The sequence below is a fragment of the Dermacentor albipictus genome, chromosome 1, assembly GCF_038994185.2.
Source record: "Dermacentor albipictus isolate Rhodes 1998 colony chromosome 1, USDA_Dalb.pri_finalv2, whole genome shotgun sequence".
In the NCBI taxonomy this organism is placed as follows: Eukaryota; Metazoa; Arthropoda; class Arachnida; order Ixodida; family Ixodidae; genus Dermacentor; species Dermacentor albipictus.
The window spans coordinates 217,437,935-217,465,219 of NC_091821.1; the positions used below are offsets into that span (position 1 = coordinate 217,437,935).

At 47.4% G+C, this 27,285-nt stretch overlaps 1 protein-coding gene and 1 pseudogene across 3 annotated transcripts in view; one reads left to right on the plus strand and one right to left on the minus strand.

Moving 5' to 3' along the window:
* Positions 1-27,285, minus strand: part of LOC139054211 (terminal nucleotidyltransferase 4B-like) — a 77,060-nt gene that overhangs the window by 47,886 nt on the left and 1,889 nt on the right. The window contains exon 1 of one of the 3 annotated variants that reach the window (XM_070530891.1): positions 903-1,374. The exons of the other annotated variants lie outside the window; for them this stretch is intronic. Within the exon in view, the coding sequence (XP_070386992.1) occupies positions 903-1,006 (104 nt within the window). The 5' untranslated portion in view covers positions 1,007-1,374. Of the gene's footprint in view, positions 1-902; positions 1,375-27,285 lie in introns of those variants that run through there. 3 annotated transcript variants of the gene reach the window in all.
* On the plus strand, positions 22,700-24,540 carry LOC135908508 (uncharacterized; annotated as a pseudogene).

The following is a 27,285-nucleotide window of genomic DNA, read 5'->3' on the forward strand; positions in this document are numbered from 1 at the left end:
ATTTGTGCCGGCTAGTTAAAACCAAGGAGGAGTGCCGCTTCTGTACATGCGACAGGCCACCTCTGTACGTGCATCGAGCTGCTTTATGTACCATCGTGACACCATAACTGTCGAACGGAGCGAGCACCACGGCGAACACCGGCACGGCGAGCACCGGCACCTATTAGGATCTTCAAAACGCACACATCGAGTTCATATTTTATCGTGTGGCTTCGGTAACTAAAGAGCAAATCCGTACCAAGACCGAAGGGACACGAAAACTTAAAAATGAACTACAAACATTCAGTGCGAAACAAGTTCCACAGAGCGGGTACAGTGGGCAAAGCGTTAAATTCTTGCGCGTGCGCCACGAATAAACCAACAAGCCGCTTAAAGCAAACCGGCATCGCGCGACCATCGTCGGGCTGCCAACCACCCCTGTCACGGGTGAGGGGAACTGCTTTTGGCTTCGAACGCCTCAAAGCAACGCTGAAACAACACGGAAACCACGATAGTGGACGAGCTCCGCTAGGACGTTTACCAGACTAATTTGGGCCAAAGTTCCGGGATTTACGTATGCAAAGTGGCTGCGAGGAGCTTTCCCGACGAAGACCGGTATGAGAACGTAGGTAACGCGGAAAGCATTCGCGCGCAGCCATGATCGGCAAAAGGAAAGAATGAATCGCCGAAGAACACAAATGTTGGCCGAACGTGCGCGATTTGCTTTCGCCATGCTTTTTTGTTTTTTCGCAAATGGGGAAGGGGGAAGCTAAGCGCCGGCCATGACGAATTAGGCGGAATTATCAGCGTCCCCTCTTCACTAAACAGGGCAAAAGAGGCCTCGCAGTCAGTATAGCACGGATTAGTCACGTCAAAGGTGCCCTCTGCAAATCGGTGAAGTGCCCCGAGTCGGGCGCGCTTACCGCTGCAGACCCTGGCGTGGGTCCCTGCACCAGAAAACAAAGCCTGGCTGCGTGTAGATCCCGCTCCACGGCTGTCGACACGGCGGCAGCTGCAGCAGGCTCATCACACTTTTCGCACCGCTGGCGGCACTGTAAGCAACTCTCGACCAGCGCGCTATCGGAGCGGCTGCCGGTGGCACACTGCCGCGCCCGGTCCAGATTGCAACATCATGGCCAGCGTCTTTTTTCCCGCTGACCGCGGATAGGTGGTGTGCGCAGCGACGCCAATGGCGATCTGACGATAAGGAACCATTCGTAACTGCCGCCAGACGAGGCTTCGCTGATCGCGGATTTCACAGCGAGGGGTGCAATATACACCTGCCACATCTTCACAGATCCTCTTATGCACGGTGCTCGACAACGCCAGGCCGGACCCACACTGACGCTCCGAAGAGAACGCACCAAGCTAGTTGAGCGTCACCAGAGTCACTTCTATATACGTTCGCCGCACGCTAAAGGACGTCCGAGCACGTGACAAGAGAGCAACTTCAGGACGGCACCACCATAGTTCAGTCCGGCCGCATTGGAATGCGGCCGGGGACGACCTAGTTCGTGCTAAGCAGCGATGCCATAGCCACGGAGCCACCGCGGCGGGTTACGTATCCTAAAAGAGCCAAAAACAGGTATTTGCAGTCTTTGGCTTAGTGATATTACTTACAGGGTCACAACGGCCTAAATAAAAAAAAAGTTTTGAAACACGTGACGAGACAGATCTCAGCGTAAAATTCAGAAAATGAGCTATTCACCTTCAGTTTCTCTTGCCAAATTGACATTGTTCTGAAACAATACTGTAAGCTCACTGAGCACTTCTCTGTAGTGTGATCACTAGAGTGTCAGCAGACCAGTAATGGCAAATGTGCTAACCAGCGCTGTATCTTCGCGTGCCAACAACGCCGAATTACACCGCCAAGCGAGCAGAGAAAACCTTACGGTATAAATACAATTTCTTGGCGAGACCTCGCTTTTCCATATCTAGTATCTGAATGTCTAGCCTTTTTCATGGGCCGATCCCGAATTATATGGTGCAGTTAAAAAAAAAGCAGGAAAAAAACATTCCGACGTTCCTCCTACTCCCCTCACGCGAGGAGTGACGCGATACAGTGACTCCACCATTTCAACTTCCAGTTCGCTCAGGAAGACATCTTTGATTAGTGATTTCGAGCCAGATAATTCACTGCTCATTTGGACACAGTCTGGGCACCGGCCAGAACGCAAAAGCGCATGCGCTACAGCTTGGCCGGAAGCATCCGGATTTGCGTCGGAAACGTTAATAGGGGCGCGCTTTCGTTATCGTTCAAAATGCCCTACCACTTTCGTGGCCTCCCTACCAGACGGTGTCAACATATATTAGTTGCACACTCAAACTGCCGCAGAACTTACTGACAGTGCTCTGTTCCTCGTATCGGCCATTCTTTACGCACGACCACTTCACACCGCTCTAAAAAAAAAGGCTTGTGTGCGCGAGCACGCAACAACCGCTAAACTTCATGCCGGTGCGCGCAGCTATAGCCCCGAGGATTACCTCACCAAGATTAATCGACAACAGAACCTCGCGCAGAGCGCCTAGGTGTTGCTGCGGCGATCGCAAGAAACGGTACATGTGCAAACTTCGAAATAATTTTGATCGGACATTGATCTCAATATCGCTGGACGCCACAAGCACGATGGCAACCGACGCATCGCAACGGCGGACAAAACGCGTCATTCAGGTCGCCACGTCTGTTGATAACTGAGATAGCTACTGCAAATGCAATGTACTATTCTCAAAAAGCATGGCCGCCATTATCCGCCGTGTTTCAAAGCTTCTAGCGAGAAACGCAAACTTGCGTAAAACGCAGTTATGAAACGCGACGTGCAGCGGTAGTTTTTTACAAGTAAACGTTTTCCTGGCCCTTGGCAGCTACACTGAAATGTTTGCGTTGCGAAATACATGTGTTACATACAACCGTACTTAACATTTACACAGTCCTGGAAGTCGCGAATCGGAGTTCCGCGAAAATATTAGTGTTTGAAGATATCCGCCATTATCACTTGCTCACTAGTTGAAAATTAATGCGAGTTACGCCAAAGATATCTGTACTGCAGGTGCAGGTTCGCCACCGTAATTTGGAGAGCAATACACGGCCACAGAATGGCAAGTGAGAGAGGCTCGAGTACTGCCGAGTTTTCGACGCGTTCATACAGTGTGAAATTCTTGCGTTCGTTGCTTAAGAGGAAGCTTTAGCTGGGGGCCAACTCCAATGCCGCCTATTCAAATACTTGTAACACGCAGAAATGCTTCTATGAGACATCCCCTGGCACGATTTCAGTAAAGTGTGTTGCATTTAAGAAAGATTAATTCCAGCGGCCGTAGGAAGCAAATTTTTTATGAAGGTCATTGATTTCGTTTACAAAAATTACCAGAAATCGGCAAGTAAAAAAAAATGCAGCATGTTTACAAATCTCCAACGTTGCGCCAAAAACCGATATCGTAGTTCTGAAATTGCATCCGTTAGAGCATATAAATCGGAAAGATCAAATGATATATCAATTTATATGAAAACGCGGCAGCGTAAAAGAGACACGGACGGAGACAAGACGACAAGGGCGAGATATTGGGCCCTATAACGTTAAACAATATTGCAGCCTGTTTTTATTCCAATCTCCCGACGTCAAATTTAGGTAACCGCTGATGCAAGCATCGGCCAGTGACCCACAGCGTTGTCTGAACAGCCCAATCAAACGCACTCCTCGAATATAGGCCACTTTGCTTTCGAAACGAATAACATTGCCTACATTGAGCGTTTTTCGTTACTTAATGAGCTGACAATAGGCGAGGATCATGCTCAAGTGGAGAGGGTTTCTCGCAGGACCCGAGCCAGCGCAGTAAAAATGACTGAAGATAGATAACTGGATGAAGAGGGTGCTGCCGGCGTCTGCGATTGTCCGCTTCCCCTTCTTAGCTTGCGGTGGCTGGTCGAAAATCGCGGGGGCGTGTAACGGAAGGTGAAAAATGCCGCTAAAACGGATCCTCAAGAAGTTGGTTAAGCGATCTTGTAAACGTGCCGAAAGGGCTCGATAACCTTATACTGCCGCGCAAAAAGTTGTGTTATACGCAACTAAATCGATGCTCTCTGCCAGGTGCGAGGAGCCAGTGCCTGAGCGATCGGCGGGCAGCCATTTTCTATTGCTTTCGGAACGGGGCAGTACTCGTCTATTCATTAAAAAAAAAAAATTGTTTTGCTCGGGATATTAATGCATCTTCAACGCATACACATCACTTTGACGCGGTGAGTTTTCGCGGTTTCGTGCCGACGCGTGACAGAGAAGCGAAGTGGGCACAACCCGAAATTTTTTATCAGTAGCAGAGGGCTAATGGCCAAAAGGCGTCGAATCTGAAATAATTATTTCTCTTTCGTTCGGTCTAAAGCCATGTATTATCAGTGTGCACACGTCACATCAGATGGGGAGCTATCGCGGTGTTCGTGACGTTTAGTGACAGACAAGCGAAGTGGGTGTGGCCCGAAACTTTTTTTGACCAATAGTGGAAGGCTGATTGCAAAATCGGAACAGCTTTACGTTAAAGCGCCCCTTGTCTCTGTCCGTGTCCATTTGCGCTGACGCCTTCAAATATGTACCAACACGCCCAATTCGCCACATCAATTTATACCTTACGTGAATTTGTTACAATTTTTACGAGGATTTTGCAAAAGTCCTACTCACATTTAAGTGGTGTACTTGAGAGCCATGAATCAATTTTGCCCGCTTTTGATGTGCTATTATATGCAGTTCAGTAAATTGATATAGTTAATTGACGAGTTACGGAGTTGTAAACTTGACAGTCTCGTTTCTTGAAAAGTTCTATTTTCATCGATTTTTATAAAAATTATTGCCGCTCTAAATCGAAAATTCGCTTTCTACAGTCACTAGATTGTAATTTCCTTTTAAATGCGACCAACCTCACAAAATTTAGTGCAGTGCTTGTCGAGAAAAAAAAACGATTTCTCTGTTCCCACATATTTAGAAGGTCATATCTAGAAGAAATAAAACGTCACTCCACGCCTGGATTGCAGCGTTCTTGAACGCATTTCGAAACAGCAAAGCCCGGACGCCGAATAGCAAAACAAAGAAAGCGATCTGCCACTGTGTCAAGCCGCATACGTCCCCACCGTCATTAGCTTTAGAATGTCGCCTTGTGTGCGCTAAGCGCCAGCCTCTTTGCGCAACGTCACAGTCCGCCTCCCTTCCGTTTTAGCAGTGCAACGTTACCGTACGGAAAGTGCGGTATACTAACCTACCGCGATGACCGAAGACGTTCGAGCCTTGCAGAATACAAAAAAAAAAAAAAAAAATTACGGGCTGCGCGCGAAATATTCATTTTGGCGAAAACTAGAAAGCTTCAGCCTGTCCATATTTTTCTTTAGGGAAGCGCCCGGTTACGGCAAACGTGGTCGCCAGTCACAACGCCGGCAGCGACATCTTGCGACACTGTCATACACCACGCGAAACTTTTTTTTTTTTTCTGTCTAAGCAATATATAAAAGACCGTTTCTTCTAAGTTGCCCCGTTTCCGACACTTTACACCCGCAGATAAATAGAACGTACTTAATTACTGCAATAAAAACTCTGCGTACCCTCTAAGCACTCTGCGTCACTAGATGCGCGCCACCAACCCGAAGAGGAGTTTTTTTTTTGCCACTTTTTATTTTTGATGATTTTCGATTTTCTAATATTCTTTTCTCACTCGACCTGAGTATATTACTCGCCTGTCACGAGGAGTACGGCCACAAGTTAGTTCAGCCCAAATTTACCTTCCGGTTAGAACGGCTGTCATACCTGGTGCCGCTTCGTCAGGCCGCAGAAGGTGAATTAAAGTTTAGTGTCTTGGTCCTATAATGGCGAAAAACGTACGCGAGACACGGAACGGCGTGGACTCCGTGGCCGATGCAAATTCCTTGCTATGTTTTCGCTTGATGCGGCTCTGCTCGCAAAACACGGTGCAAGCCGAGCTATAGTGTACTAGAGATACACTATAAGCCGAGCCTTAGCGACTTCTTACCGTCTAGAATGCCGTATTGAAAGTATCCGTAATGTGCACGCATGCGCAGTCCTCGGCCGTAACGGTATTACCGCACTTATCGTACGGTAACTTGTCAGTGCTAACACTCTATAATACCTATAGTTTAACCAGCGCCTCCTGTAACTATAGTAGGATACAACTTAAAGCAAATAACAGAAGAAACGAAGTCGTTTTCAAAATGGCGTCGCACTTGATTCCTCCGAAGCGTAGGCTGTTCTTGAAGAGGCTTTTCAAAGGCGGAAGCGAAGAGGTGTGCAACAGACATGGACAAAGAGTATGGAGTCTGAGCATTTCACTGCTCACCCCGTTTTACTCACGAACTTCACGGCAAACTGAACTGAAACTTGACAGTATATAGTTGCAGCGAAGCAAGTGTTTTATGTCAGTTCAATAAGGAATTAGGCTTTCACCTTTCCACTATAACATGCGAGTGAAAACGTACAAAATTGCGCGCTTTTAACTTTATTTTTGTGGTTACCGCCTTATTTGGGTACAGTGGCGTACCATTTTTCGAGTGGGGGGGCAAGACATATCATAAGCAGCCAACAATGACACCAAGGACCGCATAGGAGAAATTATGTGCAGTACTTAATTGAATTAAATTATAATTAAATGGAAATGAAAGTGGATGAATAAACAACTGGCCGCAGGTGGGATACGGACCCGCGTCTTCGTATTACGCATGCCATGCTCTCCATTTTCATTTATTTATCCTCGGTGCTCTAAAGCTGTAAGCCCGAGGACGTACTCGCTTTGCGAACCGCGTGTATTCTTTTTTTTTCTTTTCCCGCATATGAGCTGGACCACAAGATCGCCGGAACTGGCCGTGCGTTGTATACGTGTATTGTGAAACCGTGTTTCTTTCCTCAAGTTGCCGCTTTTCTGTGTCCCTTCCGGGCCCCTTCACTATTGTGCCCCCCATCGCCCTATTAAACTTGCCCCCACTTTTCCTTTTCGATTCTGACTGTGGGGGGAGGGGCATATTTCCCCTCGAACCGGTAGACACACCTATGACGAACATGGTGTCAGCACGTATAGACTAATATAAACACATCTCATTCGATGACCACGAGCACTTGCTGTCACAACGCTGACGTGACGAAGAGCGCCGGCAGCAAGAAGCGAGTGCTTCGTGCTGCCTCAGTTTCCCCGCGAGAACACCTTTCACGAACAAATAAGTGAAAGTAGCCTTCAAAGTTCTGGGAACCTCAATTGCACTATTGAGGTTCAAATGCACTATTGACAGACCAAGTAAGCAAAATCAATGTCTAGATCAAGACTTGAAAGACTACTGCACACTTGCAGAGGTGGGGAAATTTACCGACTGTTACCGAGTAGACTGTGTGCTATATAAATACCAGTGATGAGTGCGCTGAAGAACCAATGTGGCCGAGACTCCCCGTGCAGCTGGTGGATAGGCCAGACCCCCCATTATCAGGGCTTCAAGCCGCTTTCTGTAGACCCGAGTGATCTTGGTTGGGACTCTAGGCGCGTATACTCCCGGGTTTCAAGTGGGGGGGAGGCAAATTACCTATGTTGCCCCCCTCCCTGTCCTGAGAGGGGGGGGGGGGCAAGTGCACCCCCTTGCCCACCCTCGGTAGATACGCCTGTTTAAGTAACAGGGAAAGATTGCCGTACAAACTATTTGCAGCCTCGCGGAGGAGATGGCTGGCGGTTATGAGGGCGTGAGGGGGGGGGGGGGGGACTTCACTGCAGACTTGAGTTGTATCCGACTATAGATGCCTGTGACGTGAGCTAGAAACCCGCTGTCCTTTCCTTTCCCTCCTTTCCACTTGATATTGCCACCAGCGTCCCTTGCGGTGGACGCTTGCGACAAACCGGCCACTACGCAGCCAGTAAAACTCGAGCAGACGACGACCGCACGTTATGATCTATGCGTAAGCCCACAAAATTCATGCTAGTTCCTCAATCACTCAGCTTACCGTACGTTTTGCTCAGTAATGCGCCACTGCAGCATGCCACAATGTTCGCATAGACAGACATACTCGGATGTGCCTTTCCATGAGATAACTTCCGACAACAGCTTGCGTAACTAGCGGCTAAGACAATTTCGAGTAGGGATTAAGGGCCATTAAGTTACCCTATAGTGCTCCGTAGTGTGCAATCAGCACATCCACACTGTACTCAGATTATTTTTTGCATTCCGCCTAATTAGATAATTCGTGCTAATGAATTAACTTATCAAATATAATTAGATGAAAATTGTGAAGGAGAAAATTGTAGAGCAACATGAACTCCCGATACAGCTTTCTGTTGCTTAATACGTGCTACATAAGTGTAAGCCCGCAAATACACGCAAAATTGCCGCGCTACTGGGCGCTCGAGGCACTTTGCGTGTATTCGCGGGCCTTGTATAACGCTCGGAAAAACGTATTGAGGAATATAAAGCTGTATCGGGAGTTTTTCACGTTGGTCTGCGATTTTTTGAATCACACTTTTCATCTAATTATATTTCAGAAGTTAATTAATTAATTAAGGCTAACTACACGATCAAAAAAGTTTACGCCCTTTGGGGTGTATATCTGCCACATAACAATAATCGTCATCTGCCTTGCTTGCGTTTCCTTTCTTGAAAACGCCGCGACCGCTGCTTTCCTGTCGGCAATGCTATGTCATGCTAATAACGCGCATGCCGTTCGTTACTGGGAAGTACCAGGCTCGCAGCGTTAAAGAAAGGAAAGGCGGAAAAGACAGATGACGTTTATTGTTGTGAGGCAAGATACGACTCAAAGGGTGTAAACATTTCCGAGAGTGTATATAATCAGGCGGAATGAAAAAATAATCTGAATATCTCCAAGCGACGGCAAACAACATTACTTTGGTTCAGTCCAGCTACGTGGCATTTGCATATTTTTTATAACTTCTCTGCCTGCCGAATCATCGGCGTATCAATGGGAAGCTGCCGTCGTTTGTACTCTCACACTCTAAAACAAAATTACACCCTTTCGGTCGTATCTTGCCACACAACAATAAACGTCATCTGTCTTGTCCGAGTTTCCTTTCTTTAAAGGGGTTGGGACACCAAATTTTAAGGCTATAAAAAGTATGTTGTAGGCTGCTTCCGTATGCAAGGACACCCAGAACGAGGTATTGGACGCTACAAACATTTCGAAATAATTTTAATTCATCTCCAAAAAGTCATTAAAAACTCCTCGTAGTCGAGACCCATCGCTAGCGCGGCAGTTACTACGTCACAGAGGAGGAACGAAAATATTGACGTCATAGCACACTAGCACAAAAACGTGACGTATGATGAGTAGCGATGAAATGCCGATTACGGAGCCTGCTGAGCCGAGCGACCGAGCATAGCCTCCACTATGACCGAGCTTCAGGCATATAGAAATCCTTTCTTAATGCAAAGAAGGGGTAAGGCGTGCAGACATGGACACAAGAGGAGAGAAGTGGACAACACGAACGCCGCACGGCGGCCCGCGAACGGCAAACTGCGTGCGGCGAGTTGCCGTGGGGACGAGTGTAACACTAGCCGGCCGACTCCGAAAGGGACCAGGATATGCGGCGTTCGTGTTGTCCGCTTCTCTCCTCGCATAGTCGCATAGTTCGGCAGCTCGGAGCGGTCTCTCGTTCGCTTGGCCTTTCTCAATGTGAAGGCCCGTCCATGTTACCGGCACGGAAACTAGCCGCACGCCGTTTGCCGTTCGCGAGCCCCCGTGCGACGGCGGTTTTGCTCGCGAACGGCGAGATTTCCTTGCCGTAGAGAGGACGGGCCCGGGACCCAGTTGTGCGGCAGCCGCATGGCGAAGCGGCTAATCAGCGACTGAGGAGTGGTCACTCTGGCACCGACGGCAGCTTCACCGCCTCTGATCGTTCGGCGCCGCCGATATCGTCTCTAGGCCTTTTCCGGTTCACTTCAAAGCTAAAGCTTACGGCGCTTCGGAATGAATCACAGACTCTCACAAGCCGCAATATTTTCTTACCGCTGTTGTCGCTCTTCGCATTAATTATAATAATCGCGACATGCACTTCGATTCGCCAGTTGTTGACCTCTGCTGGCAGAGCACGCGTATGCGCGAGCAGACGACGCAGCATAGTTTTACGTCACTATTTTTTGTGGCCCACGTGACCAAGCCATGTTGCGTTTCCTCCTCTGTGACGTCATAGCATCCCCCGGAGCCCAGAAACCGAAACCGAAATCGCTCGGTATAATAATGCTATTATTAAATTATTTATCGGATATATATGAATCCCGCTGTGTGTATCGTGCTCCCCGAAGCATGACGCAACGTTTGAATAAAGAAATACATGAACGAAAATTTTGATGTCTCCACCCATTTAACGCAGGGAGCCTGGTACTTCTCAGTAACGAACGGTACGATCGTTACCAGTATGACATAGCATTCCCGGCCGAAAAGTAGCGGGCGCGGCGTTTTCAAGAAAGGAAACGCAAGCAAGACATGACGATTATCGTTGTGTGGCAAATATACACCCCAAAGGGCGTACATTTAAGAATGCATGCACTCTCAAGCAAAATTACACCCTTTTGCCACACAGCGATAACCATCTGTCTTGTCCGCATTTCCTTTCTCTAACGCGGCGAGCCCGGTACTTCCCAGCAACGAACGGCATGCGCGTTATCAACATGACATAGCATTCTCCACAGGAAAGTAGCGGGCGCGGCGTTTTCAAGAAAGGAAACGCAAGCAAGGCAGATGACGATTGTTGTTGTGGGACAAATATACACCCCAAAAGGTGCAACCGCTTTAAGAGTGTAGCAGTGGCGCAACTAAGTTGCCTCGAGCACACATTTTTGGTTCTCGCTATTGACAAAAAAAAAAACATGTACTATCAGCGTCAAATGAAAGTTGAACAGCGGAGCGCGTGGCCCAAGCATAAGTGAAGATATAGTGCGTGCCGTCCAGTCATCACCATTGACAAGCGCGCACATCCGATTTGGCCGCACTGCGCGATCCCCCTCTAGTGAGATAATTTCGCTTCTGTCCTAATAATAATAATATTATGGGGTTTTACGTGCCAAAACCACTTTCTGATTATGAGGCCCGCCGTAGTGGAGGACTCCGGAAATTTTGACCACCTGGGGTTCTTTAACGTGCACCTAAATCTAAGCACACGGGTGTTTTCACATTTCTCCCCCATCGAAATGCGGCCGCCGTGGCCGGGATTCGATCCCGCGACCTCGTGCTCAGCATCCCAACACCATAGCCACTGAGCAACCACGGCGGGTCGCTTCTGTCCTGGTTCTTACATTTGAAAGGGAGGAAATAAAAAAAATAAAAACGAAGCTAAAATATTGCAGTTTACGGCGAGTCTTGTCGCACACATCGCCGAAGCCACAAGTGCTGTCAGCGCGAATCATAGAGTTTCTCACTATAACACCTAGAGGGTAATCTGGCGCCACCGTCTATGGGAGTTTCTTAAGGGGGCACCGTGCCGTCATGGGAATGACGGTATATGTGTCTGCGAGGCTCGTGTTGGCTGGTGTTGTAAGAGGTTTCGTCTAAAACGTGGATATGGCTACGCAAATAACGCGTTCTCAAAGTAAAATCTTCATAAAATATTTCTATTCACGCATATTACATCTTTACTCACCCCCGATGCATGACCAAGCGAAGAAAAGCAAGAACAGGCGACCAACTGTTGCAAAGCGAGCACGAACCTTGTCGTCTGTTCTCCAACTTTAGCGGCCCGCTGATACTTTTTTACGTAACGTGTAGTCGTACACACCATAACAAGTTCTCATAGTTAAACAAAACATGTTTTCGCGTAATAATAAAGCTAAAACAGCTTTTCACGTGCTGTTCCAGTAGAAAATGAATCATTGTGACAGACGGAACGGTACTTGCCAAGCGCGTCCAAGGTGTCCTGTCTCCACGAGAACGATGCCAATCCGAATCCACAATATACCGGCATTCCCATGCATACCACAGCGCAGCAGCGCCAGATTTCCCTCTAGGTAATGTAGTGATAAACTCTATGGCGCGAATAGCGGTGCGCGTGGTGCAGTTTGCACCGTCATCGCCCGCACCGCGCGGGCGAATCTACCTTGCGATGACGGTGCACGGTGCGGGCGATGACGGTGCAAACTGCACCACGCGCACCGCTATTCGCGCTGACAGCACTTGTGGCTTCGGCGATCTGTGCGACAAGACTCGCCGTAAACTGCAATATTTTAGCTTTGTTTTTATTTTTTATTTCCTCCCTTTCAAATGTAAGAACCAGGACAGAAGCGCAATTATCTCACTAAAGGGGGATCGCGCAGTGCGGCCAAATCGGATGTGCGCGCTTGTCAATGGTGATGACTGGACGGCACGCACTATATCTTCACTTATGCTTGGGCCACGCGCTCCGCTGTTCAACTTTCATTTGACGCCGATAGTACATCAATAAATGAGCACAGAAGAATTCTGCTTGCCGAATTATTAGCAAAGAATTAAAAAGCGGCCGCTGTTGGAACTTCTGCTGGAGGCGCCACTTACAATGGGGTCTGACCCGCTGTTTCAACTGCCCGCAACGACCGCTAAAAACTATTATGTGAATAACTGTTGCCGTCTGCTGTCGCCACTCTGCGGCAACGCTACTGTGTTCTAGAATACTCTAAGACACGCCGTAGCATGGTCGCCTAGCGCCTGGTGAGGATTGCTACCCTCAATATCCTGACTCTAACCTTAAGTGGCGGCTACAGTGTGCTAGTGGCGGCTCTATAGATGACGGCAGTTTTGCGGTCATCTAGCAGGTATAGAGTTTCCTACAACATACTGGAGGGAACTCTGGCGCTACAGTCGTTGACCCACCATGGGAATGATGGGAAGCACATGGATCTGTTTGATCTTCGGGCTTGTTGACTGAGACGCTCTTGTGGCTTTGTTTATTACGCTTTATATGTCTTCGTTGTCGTAAACTTGAGAGCAATCTATACTTTTCTAAATGCAGAAGACACTGCGAACATGCTCAATAGCTACTAATTGCAACGCTTGAGCTTGTCGAGGTGGCCAAATCGAAACGCGCCAAGCGTCTCAAGGCACTGGCATGCCTGCGATAAATTCATAAGGGCGTTTCACATCGCTCGTCGATGCATGCATCCGTGGCTTAAAGGGACACTAAAAGCAAATAACAAGTCGACGTGGACTGTTTAAATACCATTCCAGAAACCTCGCACCACTTGTTTCATGCCAAGACTTAATTTACGAGAAAATTGCATCTGAAGGGCCCGAATACCTTTATCGAAATTCAAATCTCCCGCCACCCAACCGAGGGCGTGGTGACGTTGCATACGTCATCACCACCCTTTGCTGCCATCGGTGAGTAAAACGGCGCCCGACAGACAGCGGTATCGAGCCAAGACAGAGCGGCGAATTCGCCGCTGCAGCTGCTTTTTCGTCAAGTGGCGTAGATCATTCGGGCATCCCGCGAAAACACATGGAAGTTGAATTATCCGCTACTTGCAGTTTGTGCGAGTTTCCCGAGCCAACAAAACCAGCGCGGCCCTACGGGATAACTACTAAAACGCGAAAGCGTGGGCGGCGCGGGGTCAAGCGAAAACGAAACATTTGGACCGCCGGCGTCGTGGTCAGGGATACTTCAATGAGTTCTTTTCTCCAAAAGTGAAATAGAACTGGACAAACAGCATTTTATTTCGTCTTATAATTCAAGGATGATTTGCGCAATGAGTACTGAGTACTAGTGACAGAATTTAACTGAGGAGTGCTTTCATCATCAGGCAAAAGTACTCGAATGACCCAGGGGAGTCTCGAATCATGTCCTGCATTTACCTCAATTTCTCGATTATTAAACCTCTGCTCACGTTAATATTGACGCCTTAGAGATTCTCGAGCACTAAATCTGTCACTTTAGCTTGACTTAATATTTGCCTTTAGTGTCCGTTTAAGATGAAGCTTTAACTCGGGCCCAACTCCGAAGCGGCCTATTCAAATACATGTAAAACGCAGAAGCGCATTTCTGAGATAACCCCTGGACCGATTCTAATGAAATTTGTTGCATTCGGGAGCGAAAGTTAAATTATATTGAATGTTGGAACCGACATTTCGATTTAAGGCCTGAATTTTGTTAGAAATATTTTTAAAATTTCGGAAGTTCGGGAAAGAATACAAGCACGAAGTTTAAAAACTGATAGCTCTGCATCAAGAGCAGATATTATTCAAAGTGGACAAATTTGAATCTTACGTGAATTCGTTACGTTGTGTACAAAGGTTCTGCAACAGCTGTACTTCCATATAACTTAATTTTTTTGAGATTCATACGTAACATATCAATTTTGTCCGCTTTCGATGTACTATTAAATGCAATTGACAGAATTCTGACATTTTTCATTGCTGAGTTAGAGTTGTAAACTTGATAGTTTTGTTTTCTGAAGATTTGCGATCTTTGCCAATTCTTAATAAAAAATTGACCTAAATAAAAAATTCGAAACCAACAATCCCTACAATTTAATTTTCTTCTTTGAAATGCAACAAACCTAATAAAATTTGGTGCAGTGGTTGCTGAGGAAAACGAATTCTCCCTTTACATGTATTTAGACAGGAGCACCCGAGCTAAAGCTTCCTCTTAATGGTTTCAATGTCAGGTTTCTGTGGTAGAGGTCCTGTGTTCGAATCCTGCCATCGAACAATTTTATGTAATGTTTATATAATTATTTATTACGCAGTACATTGTTGCAAATGACGAGTTTGCAAGGCCACAAGGCTGTTCGAAGCCAAAATGACGAAGTTCAGGCAAATCCACGTACTTCCCATAATTCCCAAGCTGGTTCAACCGCTACCATTGCAGCTCCCGTAGAGACTAGCGCCAGAGTTCCCTCTGGTAATCATTGTGCGAAACTCTATGCCGGCAGGCACAGAAATATACACTGGCAACTCCAGGATCCGTCACTTAATTGCGCTGCCAACACTGTCCAAATTAACAAAGATGGCTACGGCATTCAGGTTCACGGCGGCTCTTTCGCTTGGCGCTGGGCTCACGCGTTTCTCGTTCGTGGCGTCGGAACTAGGTGTTTCGCCAAAGCCGAAAGGGTCCCTGCTGCCGATTACGTTATTTTAATAGGTATCAAGGATTTCAGCGACGTAACCTCGCAAATCGTTGCGCTGTGCGTGCCAACGTCCGGCCTGCCCAGCGAGCTGCTCCATTTTCTTTTTTATTGCGATAGCAATGATATGGACACTCCAGACGCATTTTCCCCACGAACTTTAAGTTTCGTCTAATCAGCTGCTGAGCACCTTGAATTGCGGTACATATTTTCTTGCTAATTTTTGTCCCGCTGCCTTGCTAGGTACCTAGAAAGAGACGAGATGTTTTGTTGGACAGAGCTTTGACGTGTCTTCGCTTAGTAAAAGGCTATCCTGTGCGTCTTTCATTTTGAGAGAAATAAATAGCGTCAGCCTGCACTCTAAACGCCGAAGTCGTCGCCTTTTACAGCGAAGCTGTTAAGGGCTACTCTCCCCACTATCTTGTCTTCGTGTAGAAAAAAATCCCGAAGATAGTGGAATGCCGGGCGGACCCGCGGCGGAGGTGCTTCCGTTGCTTCCATAACAAGTCGCCCATTTTTCGTTCAGCCATGACGCAGGAGTTAAGAAGTCCCCATACGTGGGCCGATTCCGAAGATATACAATACCGGGCCGACCCGCGGCGTAGGTGAAGCAGGCGTCGAACACTCCTCATACCTGGGCCTATGCCGAAGATAGTGCAATGCCGGGCCGACCCGCAGAGGAGGTGCAGTTCAACATTAAGGGGCCCACATAGATTCGCTGGTCATCCTTCTTCACAAAGTGAAGAACACGGACTTTTTTTTTCTTCTTTTTTTTCCAATTTACGTGTACTAGTTTGTAAGGTTCTGAGGTGCGACGTCGTTACGTTGTTGAGGCGCGCCTGTTTGAGTTTTCGCCGGTCTGCTGAGAGGCCGACGACAGCGTCTACAGGGACCGTCGAACCACCGCGCAGACGTCGGCGACGGCGACGACAAGGCGGCAGCGAGCGCTCCCGGAGACGAAGTCCGAAACCACGTCAGCCGGGGCGGCCCGCGCATGCATCCGTCGCGCTCGGCGCAACTTTCACGCGAAAACAGTGAAAGTTAAACAATGGGCCGGCACGGCCTTAAATATGTTCGGGCTCCCCGGCTCGGCAGTGCATTCTTGGGTACAAGAAGGGACGATATTTTTGTCCCACGGGAATGCAGTCGCTGCAGACTGGACGCTCGCTTAATCGCCTGCACATGTACGCGGGGGCGAAAGGCGTCACTGTTTCCCAGAAGACGTCCCCAAAAGCGACGTATCACCGTCGGAAGGGTGGCCTGGTTAACCGCACACGTTTGCACGGCGAAAGCTTTCCTCGTTTCCCTGAAACAGTGGTGGCACAACCATTTAGGCGCAGGTCCTGGCGCAGGTAAAAAGCCCATTTGGCGCAGCAGCAAGTACTTTTGGCGAGGTGCCCAATGCACGTGTGCTTACCATATACCATGCAAACTTTAACTGGCATAGCCAATACCTTGTGGAGTATAGGGTCTGCGTGATGCTTACCCTGCAAGTGCAGTCAGGAAAGTACGCGACGCTCCTCCACATCGCGACGCACAAACGGCGCTGCGGCCGGGTTCGTCGACATATACGGCGCAGAGAAGGCACCACAGAAAGATCGTCAACAAACGCGGGTATATTAACCCAGGCTGCAACGCAGTGTGACAGTCATGGCTAGTGGGCAAAGGGTCACCGAGCAAGACCGATTGAGTAAGCGCGCCTGCACTGAACATGCCATGAACATTAGGCAGTTTTCGAACAGGAGCCCCACTGTGTGTGTGTGTGTGTGTGTGTGTGTGTGTGTGTGTGTGTGTGTGTGTGTGTGTGTGTGTGTGTGTGTGTGTGTGTGTGTGTGTGCGCGCGCGCGCGCGCGTGCGTGTATATATATATATATATATATATATATATATATATATAGCGTCAGCGCCACTGCACATTCGCAAGACTCAAATAGGGTTTTGCGTTTGCGTCGGCGACGCTATTTCACCGAAATAGCGCAGCGACCCCAACTCGACGCAAAAGTTTTGCGTCAATGAACATGGCGGCACCCAACGAAGTGGCGGTTCTCGCCGTGGCCCGTGTACCACATTCGACCTCATTCGCTAATACCATTCTCAACTGTGCAGCACGTGCGACTGTGATCGCAGCGGCTCTTTTGCAAAGCCCAGTTACAACCTATAAACATCAAAATAGCCTACCTCTGATACTAGAATGTGACATCCTACTCTGACAAACTCTGCGGTACCACGATGGTTCGATGAACGCCGAATAAACGCGCAAGCAAAACGGTACAGCGGCACTAAATTATACGTCCGTCAGAGAAAAATGCGCGAATGACGAACCGAACGATACTCACGGGCCCAGAGAGTTTCTCACTATTGGGGGCGAGCACCATCACTGGAAAAGCTGACACCACCGTCGGCGTGACGTGCAATGAGGGATCACGTGGACCCAGCGGCCGCGTCAGCTGCTTCGGAAGCACCGAGCGAACTAAAAACGAAAGTTTAAAGTTCCACCTGCGCTGCGGTTTTGGTTAAGTGGTGAATTTTTCCAGCCTTGGGTATCTGCGTGACATCATTTGAAAGCACTATAATAGGTAATGGCTGCTTTTGGAGGCGTGCAGCACGGTAGGCTACTGCTTCGTGCCGCATAGCCGGACGTACGCAACGGAGCCTGGTGTCAGCCTTATTCACACGTAGCCGCAGGACAAGAAGCTGCGTGAAGGTTGGCTCGCGAAACTTAGAACCGGCAAACAGCCATCGGCTACAACTCGGGTATGCAGCAAGCACAGACGCGAGGAAGATTTCTGCTACGGCGTCGGGACTGCGATGTTCGGTGAGTAGCCGGAAACGCGCACCGAGACGCTCGCCCGCGCCCGCTGCCCGGCTAATGTCATGACGCTTTATTTGGTCTACGAAATTGTTGATGCTAGGTTCTGGGCAAATTCACTGGAATGAAAAGGGAGCGGTAAGAAGCACATTAAAAAAAGGCAATGGCACATGGTCATGTTTGTGTTATGAATTAATGTACTGGATTACGAAAAAGAAGCAGCGGAAAATCGCACGCTGAGAAAAACGATAAACAGACAGTGCGACGCAACTTGTCTCTAACGAAATGATTTTTGAACAGCTCTGATAGCGTCTACGCAACAATGGTTGATTGTGTACTGCCAAATGCCCATATTCTGCGGCCTAGGCTCACGGCACGGTGCGTGAACATCCATGCAGACGCGTAGTCGGTCGCAGCGAACCCGTGCGATCGCTGCATTGAGGTTTCATTCTGTTATGCTCCATTCGATTACACAGACAGCCCACTCTAAGAACATATTTCAAATAGGTTGCTCTCAGCTTTTGCCTACCTTTCACGCAAGAAGCCGGTTCGGCAGCCTTCATCGCGGCGACCGCGCACGGTGGCGTTCACTGTACGTATTCGGTAAAGAGATAGCGTCTTTAAACGATTATCTATTTTCAGTTTGCCCAAGATTATTATTTTCACAGTAAAAGATTTCCCTCGTTTTGAGAGTACTTACAAAAATCTCCAGTAGTGCTGCCGCGTGGTGTTTTTATTGAGCGCCGTAACCGTAATAACCGTAACCGTATTAACACGGTGCCAGCCGAGCCTTAGCGACTCCTTACCGTCTAGTATGCCCTACGGAAAGTCATTCCGTACGGCAAAGTTCGCGCATGTGCAGTCCTCGACCGGTACGGTATTACGCGCCGCGTTATCCCTCAAACTACGCAGTGGGGGGGGGGGGGGGGGGGCGCTTTCGACAGCTGGCGACTCCGTAAGTCCTTGCCCACAATAGAGAGTTTTAGCAGTGCCGTATTACGGTACGGTAAGTACGGTATACGGTGCGGTATACGGTACGGTATTACCGTTCCGCACCAACGTACCGCAATGAGCGAAAACGTTTTAGCTGCGTGTGCCGCTCGATGCGTACGGTAATGTGATAATGATGATAGTTGCTAACATTGAGGCCTTGCAGAATACAATAGCTATGTGCTGAGCGCGAAATATTCATTTTGGCAAATACTAGAAAGGTTTAGCTTGTCCACACACACGTTATTCTTTACGGAAGTTCCGGGTTATGGCAAGCGTAGACGCCAGTCACAAGGCCGGTAGCGACCTCTTGTGACATTGTCCTGCATCACGTGAAACATATTTTTGTTACATAGGTGTTTTTGCCTAAGCAACATATAAAGATATGGGTTTGTCAGTTGCACCGCTGCCGGCACTTTACACCAGTAGACAAGTAGAATATAGTTAGTTAAGGCTATATAAATTCGGCGTCCCCTCGAAGTAAACTCTGCGTCACTAGATGGCGCCACCAACCTGAAGCGCTTTTTTTTTATGCCACTTCTTATTTTCAGTTGTTTCTTTTAGATGATTTTCGGTTTTTCGGTTTCTCATTCTGCCAGAGTATACTAAACGCTTGTCAGAAGGGTACGGCCACAAGTTCAGTTGAGCCGAAGTTTCCTACCGGTTAGAAGGGCTGTCTTGCTGCTACTTCGTCATGTCGCAGCAGGTAAATTAATGTTAACTCGTGTCTTGGTCATATCATCGTGAAAAACGCACACGAGACTTGAACATGCACGGCGTGGACTCTGTGGCCGACATCAGCTTCTCACTGTTTTGGCTTGGCGCAGCTCGGCTCGCGACACACGGTGCCAGCCAAGCCTTAGCGACTCCTTACCGTCCAGAATGCCCTACGGAAAGTCATTCCGTACGGTAAAGTTCGCGCATGCGCAGTCCTCGACCGGTACGGTATTACGCACTTACTGTACCATATACCGTACTTTCCGTAGCACCACTAAAAGACCATAATACTGAGTGTACTATAATACGGTTGAGCGGGACGAGTGGAACGGAGCAGCGCATGCTTTGCAGTGAGGCGCCCGACGACGAAAAATACTGTGGCGGTGCTGCGATCGAAGTGTATTGTGCCGCATCAAGGTCGGTAACTGCTGGTAATTCTGCTCGTCGGGGCCATTCGTGTTGTTTCGCACGCTGTTGCTTGCAATCAGACCACTCAAATTATGTTCATAATTACACATGGCGTGTATTTATGTCTTAAGAATAAATTCCTTTCTGTGGCTTTACGCCGCGCGGTGATTGCGCGTCCATTGCAACCGCAGCTAGCGTTGGCTTTCATTCTGCTATGTTATTGTAGTTGCCTTGGCGGGCAATTATTTTGCTTGTTCTACGAGCAGCATGTGTCCGTCGTGTGTATCCTTGCGCACAAAGATGATTATATGAAACTTATTCATAGGGCCAATGTAAAACGGCAACCGGCAACCACTACTTTAATGTATCAATTTTATATGTTAGTATGCTTGTATGTGTTCCTGTAATCCATCGTATAACCATTCTGCTTGAACCACTGTCAATCGCATTATTGAATAAACTACAATCCTTTGAAGCAAGGAACTTTCACACACACAACTTCAACCGGACACAAACTCGCCAGAAGTTATGCGATATTCAGAGAAGTGTCTTTAAATGAACCAGTTACATAGTGCCAAAGGTAGCTCCTAGGTTGCAATAAAACTGCATAATTTTCAGATTCGGATGGTGCCTCTCCTTCAATGTGCAGAAGTAATATCTGAGGAACCTACGAAGCAAGCATTACAAAATTTAGCTTCTAGTATAGCTATGGTTTCTGCCACGCTAACTGCAATTTTCGTTACTCAAGACAGATACATGATTTTACCTCATGTACTCTATTGCTACTTCACAATTCACAAGTTACACATAATAAAGAACAAGACAGTTCAGGCTATTGCAAGTGTCCCTTTTAACAGTCATACCACTCTGCTCCTTCCTGAACTTAAGCCTGTTTCACACTGTCCCAATTTTCCTCCTGTGATTTGGGATTTGCAACATCGCAAATGTGGCCAATATGCTGTTGGCCCCACCATGTACCTGATTTTTTTTGTTTGGAGGAGCTGAACTTCCCTCCAAAACTGGGCGTGCAGCGTGGACAAAGAACCAATAACAATGCAGATGGGCAGACATGTCACTCTGGCTTGTCTACTTATGTTTTTGTTTTCATTGAATAGGGCGTTCAAACATGAGAAGTATTGCACGAAAGTAGTTTCAAGTATGCTTTACTTTGTTTTCACTGAAGCAGCCTAAGAAATTCTGCATCAACAATAATTACGAGTTAAACCGAAATTCGTCCATGTGAAACGGCAATGCAGTCAGAAGTGTGGAAATTACTGTGTCGAAAAACGCAATGCAATATTACACCCCTATGGAAAAAACTTTAGTAACTATTTTGGACAGTTACACTACCATTCTTATGAAACATGGTCACCTAGGCCTCGAAAATAAAAATACATTTTAGATACTTGCCTCAATAAATTATGGCACATTACACACTTTACACCTCAGCATTTAAATCAACAATAATCAACACTGAATATTGTGCCTCTCTGTCCTGTTGTGTTGCTTTCTTTTTTTCAATTGTGCATCCAATGTTCGTGCTGTATGTATTATTTGATGCACATATGTGTAACTTAATGTATCACATTCAAACCTTACGTTTGTGCATTGTACTTGTGTTAACTTATCCCTCTGCATTTTCATTATTTATGCACTGATTTTGCACATACTTAACACGGTTTCCTCAACTGCTGTATTTTGCACCTTCCTTGCATGCTGGAACATGGGCCTTGTCAAGCCCATTTAGTGGCTTTTTGATGATGGTCTTCAACATCTTAATCCCTGTTTTCACAATAAATATTGATTTATTGAAACAAAAAAGTCGCACTTTTCGCCCGAAAGGCGAAGCATCGATTGCGACAGCAATCGATGCTTGAAACATGAACACATCACACTAGATGAGCGCGGACACTCGCTGCAAAATGCTGGGCGCTGGTGTTAGCAAGCGCGGCAGAAGCAGCAAGCGAAGTGACCTTCGTGCGGTCTGTAACTTCAACGCATGAGCGGCGAGAACACAGTGTACACAAGGGTATGAACCGTCTGCAGATCCCTTTCAAGATACGGCGCGCGCGGCCGTGCAAACGACACACCTGTTGGCGGAGTCGAAGCCCCCCCACCTCGCTTTCCTCCATATACGACGCGCAAGATTGAGCCGGGATTGTCAGTTCCACTTGCGCCCGGTAGCGAAAGGCGCAGTTGCATGCGTACCAAGGCACAACAGCTCAACTCGCGGACACGCTGTGTGACAGGTATCTCTGTCGCATAGAGGACCCGATTGGGCCAGAGTACGAGTATGCGGGCAAGCCTAATCCAGACCTTGATGCCCCTTTTACATTTCACGACCTTAGGGCGGCTTTAGCTAAAATGCGCAGTGGTACGGCTTCGGGCCGCGATCGCATAACAGTGAAACTATTGGCGAATCTTCCGGACTCGGCCTGCCGTCACTTGCTAGAGTACATTAATCAGACCTGGGACGGGCGTCCACTCCCTCCCAATTGGAAGACCTCCTTGGTCCCCTTCATTCCTAAGCCAGGCAAGGCCGTAAATACCGACAACCTAAGGCCCATCTCACTGACTTCGTGCGCGGGCAAACTTATGGAGAAGATGGTTCGGGATTGCCTCTCTCCGTACATGGAGGCTAAGGGCTCTTTGCAGACACTATGTTTGGTTTCCGCCCGCATATATCTGCACAGGACGTCTTCGTCCAACTACATAGCGACATAATACGACCCACGGCCATGCGCCACAACGACAAGGCCATCCTTGCCCTCGATCTTAGGGGGGCCTTTGACAACGTTCGACATGGCAGCATCCTGGCAAACCTGAGCACCACGGATTGCGGGCACAAGGCATTTGCCTATGCCAGAGATTTCCTCTCGAAGCGTCAGGCCCTCCTTAAGATCGAGGATGAGGAATATGGCCCATACACCATGGGCACACGGGGCACTCCCCAAGGAGCGGTCTTGTCGCCACTCCTTTTCAACATTGTCATGATGTAACTTCCACAACAATTAACCCGGGTAGAAGGCATCCATCACGCACTTTACGCGGATGACATAACAAGTTGGACTACCGAAGGGAGCGTTTGGGGAAATGGAGGACCGCCTCCATCGTCAATAGCTATATTATCACTGTGGTCTCCAATGCGCTCCTGCGAAATCAGAACTTCACACCAGAACCAATACCAAAGACAACACGAGTTTGTGTCTCTTTCTGGTGGGAGGTCCTATTAGAGAGGTCGAGGAGATCCGGATCCTGGGTCTGTTCATCCGTCACAGACTCAACCCGGAATCCACAATCGACAAACTCAAACGCGTAGGCGAACAAGTCAGACGTATTATCCACCGCGTTTCCAACAATGCGGCGGGTTGCGGGGCAGGGAAGCGCTTCAGCTCGCCCATGCTTTCGTAACCAGCAGGATCCTATACTCCGTACCCTACCTTCGCACTACAAAAAAACACGAACGCACCGACGCCATCATAAGGAAGGTTACAAAGCGAGCTTTGGACCTCCCAGTGGCTACCTGCAATGCTAAGTTGTTGGCTCTAGACGTGCTTAACTCCTACCAGGAGTGAAGGAGGCCCACCTTGTGAACCAATACACGCAACTCACGCAGACGGTGTCCGGGCGCCACCTGCTAGACCGCTTGCACACACAACACGAGTGCATTCCAGAGGAGACATGCAGGCTCCCGGAGCTCTGGCGTCACAAGCTCTGGGTTCCTCCACTCCCGCGCAACATGGACACACAGACACATGAAGGCAGACGAAAAGCGCGCGCTCGGGCCCTCGAACACCAATATGGATCAAAACAGGGTGTATACTACGTTCATGTGGCAGGGCCGTCGCCCACTGGATTCTACACGGCTGCCGTAGCTCACCAGGACCAACCAGTTAACGGACTTTCCTACCGCGCTTTCAACTCCACGCAGGCCGAGGAGGTTGCTATAGCACTTGCCGCCTCGGACCCGAATTCGAAGGTAATCATCACAGATTCGCGCAGAGCCTGTGAGCACTACCTGGCGGGCGAGGTATCACCATTAGCCTACCGCATTTTAAAGCAGGCCGTGAGGGAATCGGACCCCTCACCCAAACACATTATTTGGACTCCGGGCCACCAGGGCCTTAGAGGTAACGAGGCTGTGGACGCAGCCGCCGGAGCGCTTACCCACCGGGCACCTCAACCAGACTCTTCGGCTCAGAGATTAGACAACCGCTTCTGCAGTTCAGAGAAATCCTGGCAGACTATTGCGAACGTCATCAGCTTTTCCCGGTCCTTGCTAAGGGCCTGAGTAAGGCCGACGAACGAACCCTGCAGCGCCTGCAGACAAACACCCTGTTGTGTCCTGCAATAGCGAAACATTTTGACCCAAAAGTTGATGGGCGATGCACTCACTGTGGAGAAGTATCCGATAACTTTCACATGGTGTGGGCATGTCAGATGAATCCGTCCCTTTCCCCCAACCCTTCCCCCACTAGAGAGGCATGGGAGGCAGCCCTACTCAATTGCTCGGCGCTGGAGTCTCAAAGGGCTTCAACGGGTGCGGGTAGCAGCTTTATCCAGTGGGATCCCTGACTAAGGACTCCACCTATGTTAAAGGCTATTTTTGGCCTGCAAACTCAATTTATAGAATAAAAGTTTTTCATCATCACCATCACCACCCTGTGCTTTCATTCGCACACACAGCATACGACGCGCGGCGACGGGGTTATAGCTCTTGGACTTTATACGGAACCTCGTCTAAATACATCTCATTCAGAAGGAGAATTCAAGCAATGCATGTGAAATCAATGAATAATGATCTCAATGCAACAAAGGAACATAAATAACTGCACAGTAGTATGCTCTTCATACTCACACTCAGTGAAAATATACGGAGAAAATATATCTCTTAAGATCCAAATGAGATAATGAACAAAGTAGGCTTAAAATAATGCACCCTCACAGAGTCAATTTTGTCCCCACTGGTTAGTGAACTGCTTCAATTACTGCTCTAAAGTTGTGTATGTGTACTTGACTGCTTTTTGTTCTGCAATGTGCATGCAATGTTAACTTACACTAAAGGCAATTGGAGCAGCAGCAGAATATGCTGAAATATTTCATTTGTTCTCAGTATAAGTGGCTTTTGAATACAGTATTTCTTAGCATATACATGCTCAGAGATTACATACAGCCTTACGTTATGTGCACATACCCTGTGTGTGTGAATAGTTGCAAATAACTAGAGAAAGTGTATTAAGGAAATATGGAAATGAGCCACCCCACATAACTGTTTCATTACCAGGCCAATAGAAATAGATCAATTTGATTGACAATTCTTCCAAGCGTTGCTAAACATTTCCATTGGAATTCTTACGTTAGCAACATCATGCACCGTCAGAGATGGCGACTGAACTTTAACTATTTGTCAGATATGACAATTTTTGACACATTAGAGAGTATGGAAAAAGAAAACTTTGAATGGCAGTATTATGGAAACTAGCCTCCAGTGCTTTTAGCACTTCAATTAAATGATGCAAAATTTGCACTTTGGTTGACTGGGCAATATAATATTTAAATGACAGTAGCAGTGAAGAAATAGAAGCCCCTCTTGTGTTGTCAATTTTCTGATCAGATGCATAGGCTGTTTTAATGACACCTCAAACAATGGTAAGCACTCATGAGTGTATAGTGCATATTATTTTGATAATTGTGTTCAGTTAACATCAAGTGCATTTATTTTTCCCATCATGGGGTGCTTTTATTCATCAGCGCTTCGACAATATTTGTACAAAGTTTTACGGGCAATCCTTCCTGTCGCGTGGTGCTTTCATTCAGACAAGACTACGTAGTTAAAATTAAATTATGGGCTTTCATGTGCCAAAACCACAATCTCATTATGAGGCATGCCATAGTGGGGGACTCCGGGAATTTGGGCCACCTGGGGTTCTTTAACGTGCACCTAAATCTAAGTACATGGGTTTTTTTTCGCATTTTTCCCCCATCGAAATGCTGCCATAGCTGGGACTCGATCCCGCGACCTCATGCTTAGCAGCCCAACACCCCAGCCACTAAGCAACCACGGAGGATAAGACCAGGCAGTCAATTTCAGACTGACCTTCAGCTGAACCTTAACTAGCTGCCTAATGCCTTACATATTAGAGCCACCTGTGGAAGTGCTCTTATTCATTACTGTAAAGCATTGTACAGGAACTTAAAGCATGTGGAGGCTCCCGTGCCAGTTGAACACATACTAGAGCAAATCGCTTGCACAGAAAAGCTGATCAAAGACAATATACACAAATGAAGAGGCTTCTGAATGATTCCTAAACTGACAGCCATTGCTTCACAGCCCTAAAACATGCCTTAAAAAAAGAAGACAGGTGCCTGCTGCAATAAGTAAAAACAAATTCTTCCTTTACAATAGGCACTTAACCTGTTTTCACATTTGCAAAGCCACTGCTTTCTTGCATAGCATGGGCATCGTATTGGCCATAGTATTGGGCGTCAATACTATGGCTGGTACTGCTGCCAACAACTCTTTAGAACTTTTTCATGTGGTCTGACTTAAGTTGGGAACCAGGAACCAGATGCACATTTCGTATATCTCAGTTTTTTATGTTTATTTACTCTCAGTACTTATGCTAAATATGGCAAATTCTCACTTTCATTTGTTTCTTGAGGTGCTTCTTTGAAGTTTTACATAGAAATGCTTAAAAATTGTCAGAGAAATTATTACTGCTATAATTTCATTCAAAACACCAGTGATCAGGCTATAATTTTATGCATCATACTATACGATGGGACCACTATTTCTTGAAATAAAACGTAAAAACACAAAAGCAGCGAGTTAAGGAGGTTTTGCTACTCTGCAAAAAAAGTAAGTATTTGGAAGGATTCACTTACGAAAATACATACAAGTGTTAATAACTCTGCCACAGATTCACAAGTGAATAAGACCATGTTACTGAGTTTGACATGCAAGTGCCCCTACAACTCCAGAAAACCTGTACAAACATATGAAAGAAATTATTCCAAGGTAATGGAAGCTTTTAAGTATACCAACAATGTTCTGTATACATATATTTTTTCACACTATACACAGTATGAAAACATGGAGAAGGCGGGAGATTGGAATTCAAGACAATAAGCAAAACGAGAACAAGGTAAAAGCAGGAGCCAACGTTTCAAACGCGGACTTGTCTCTTTCAAGGCAAGATGTACACACAAATACATATACACAGTGTGATAATATATGCCGTCAGCAAAACGGATGTTAATGTTAGCTTCTACAAATTGCTAACAAATAAAATTGTCACATATTTCATCAACGAAGGAAAATAAA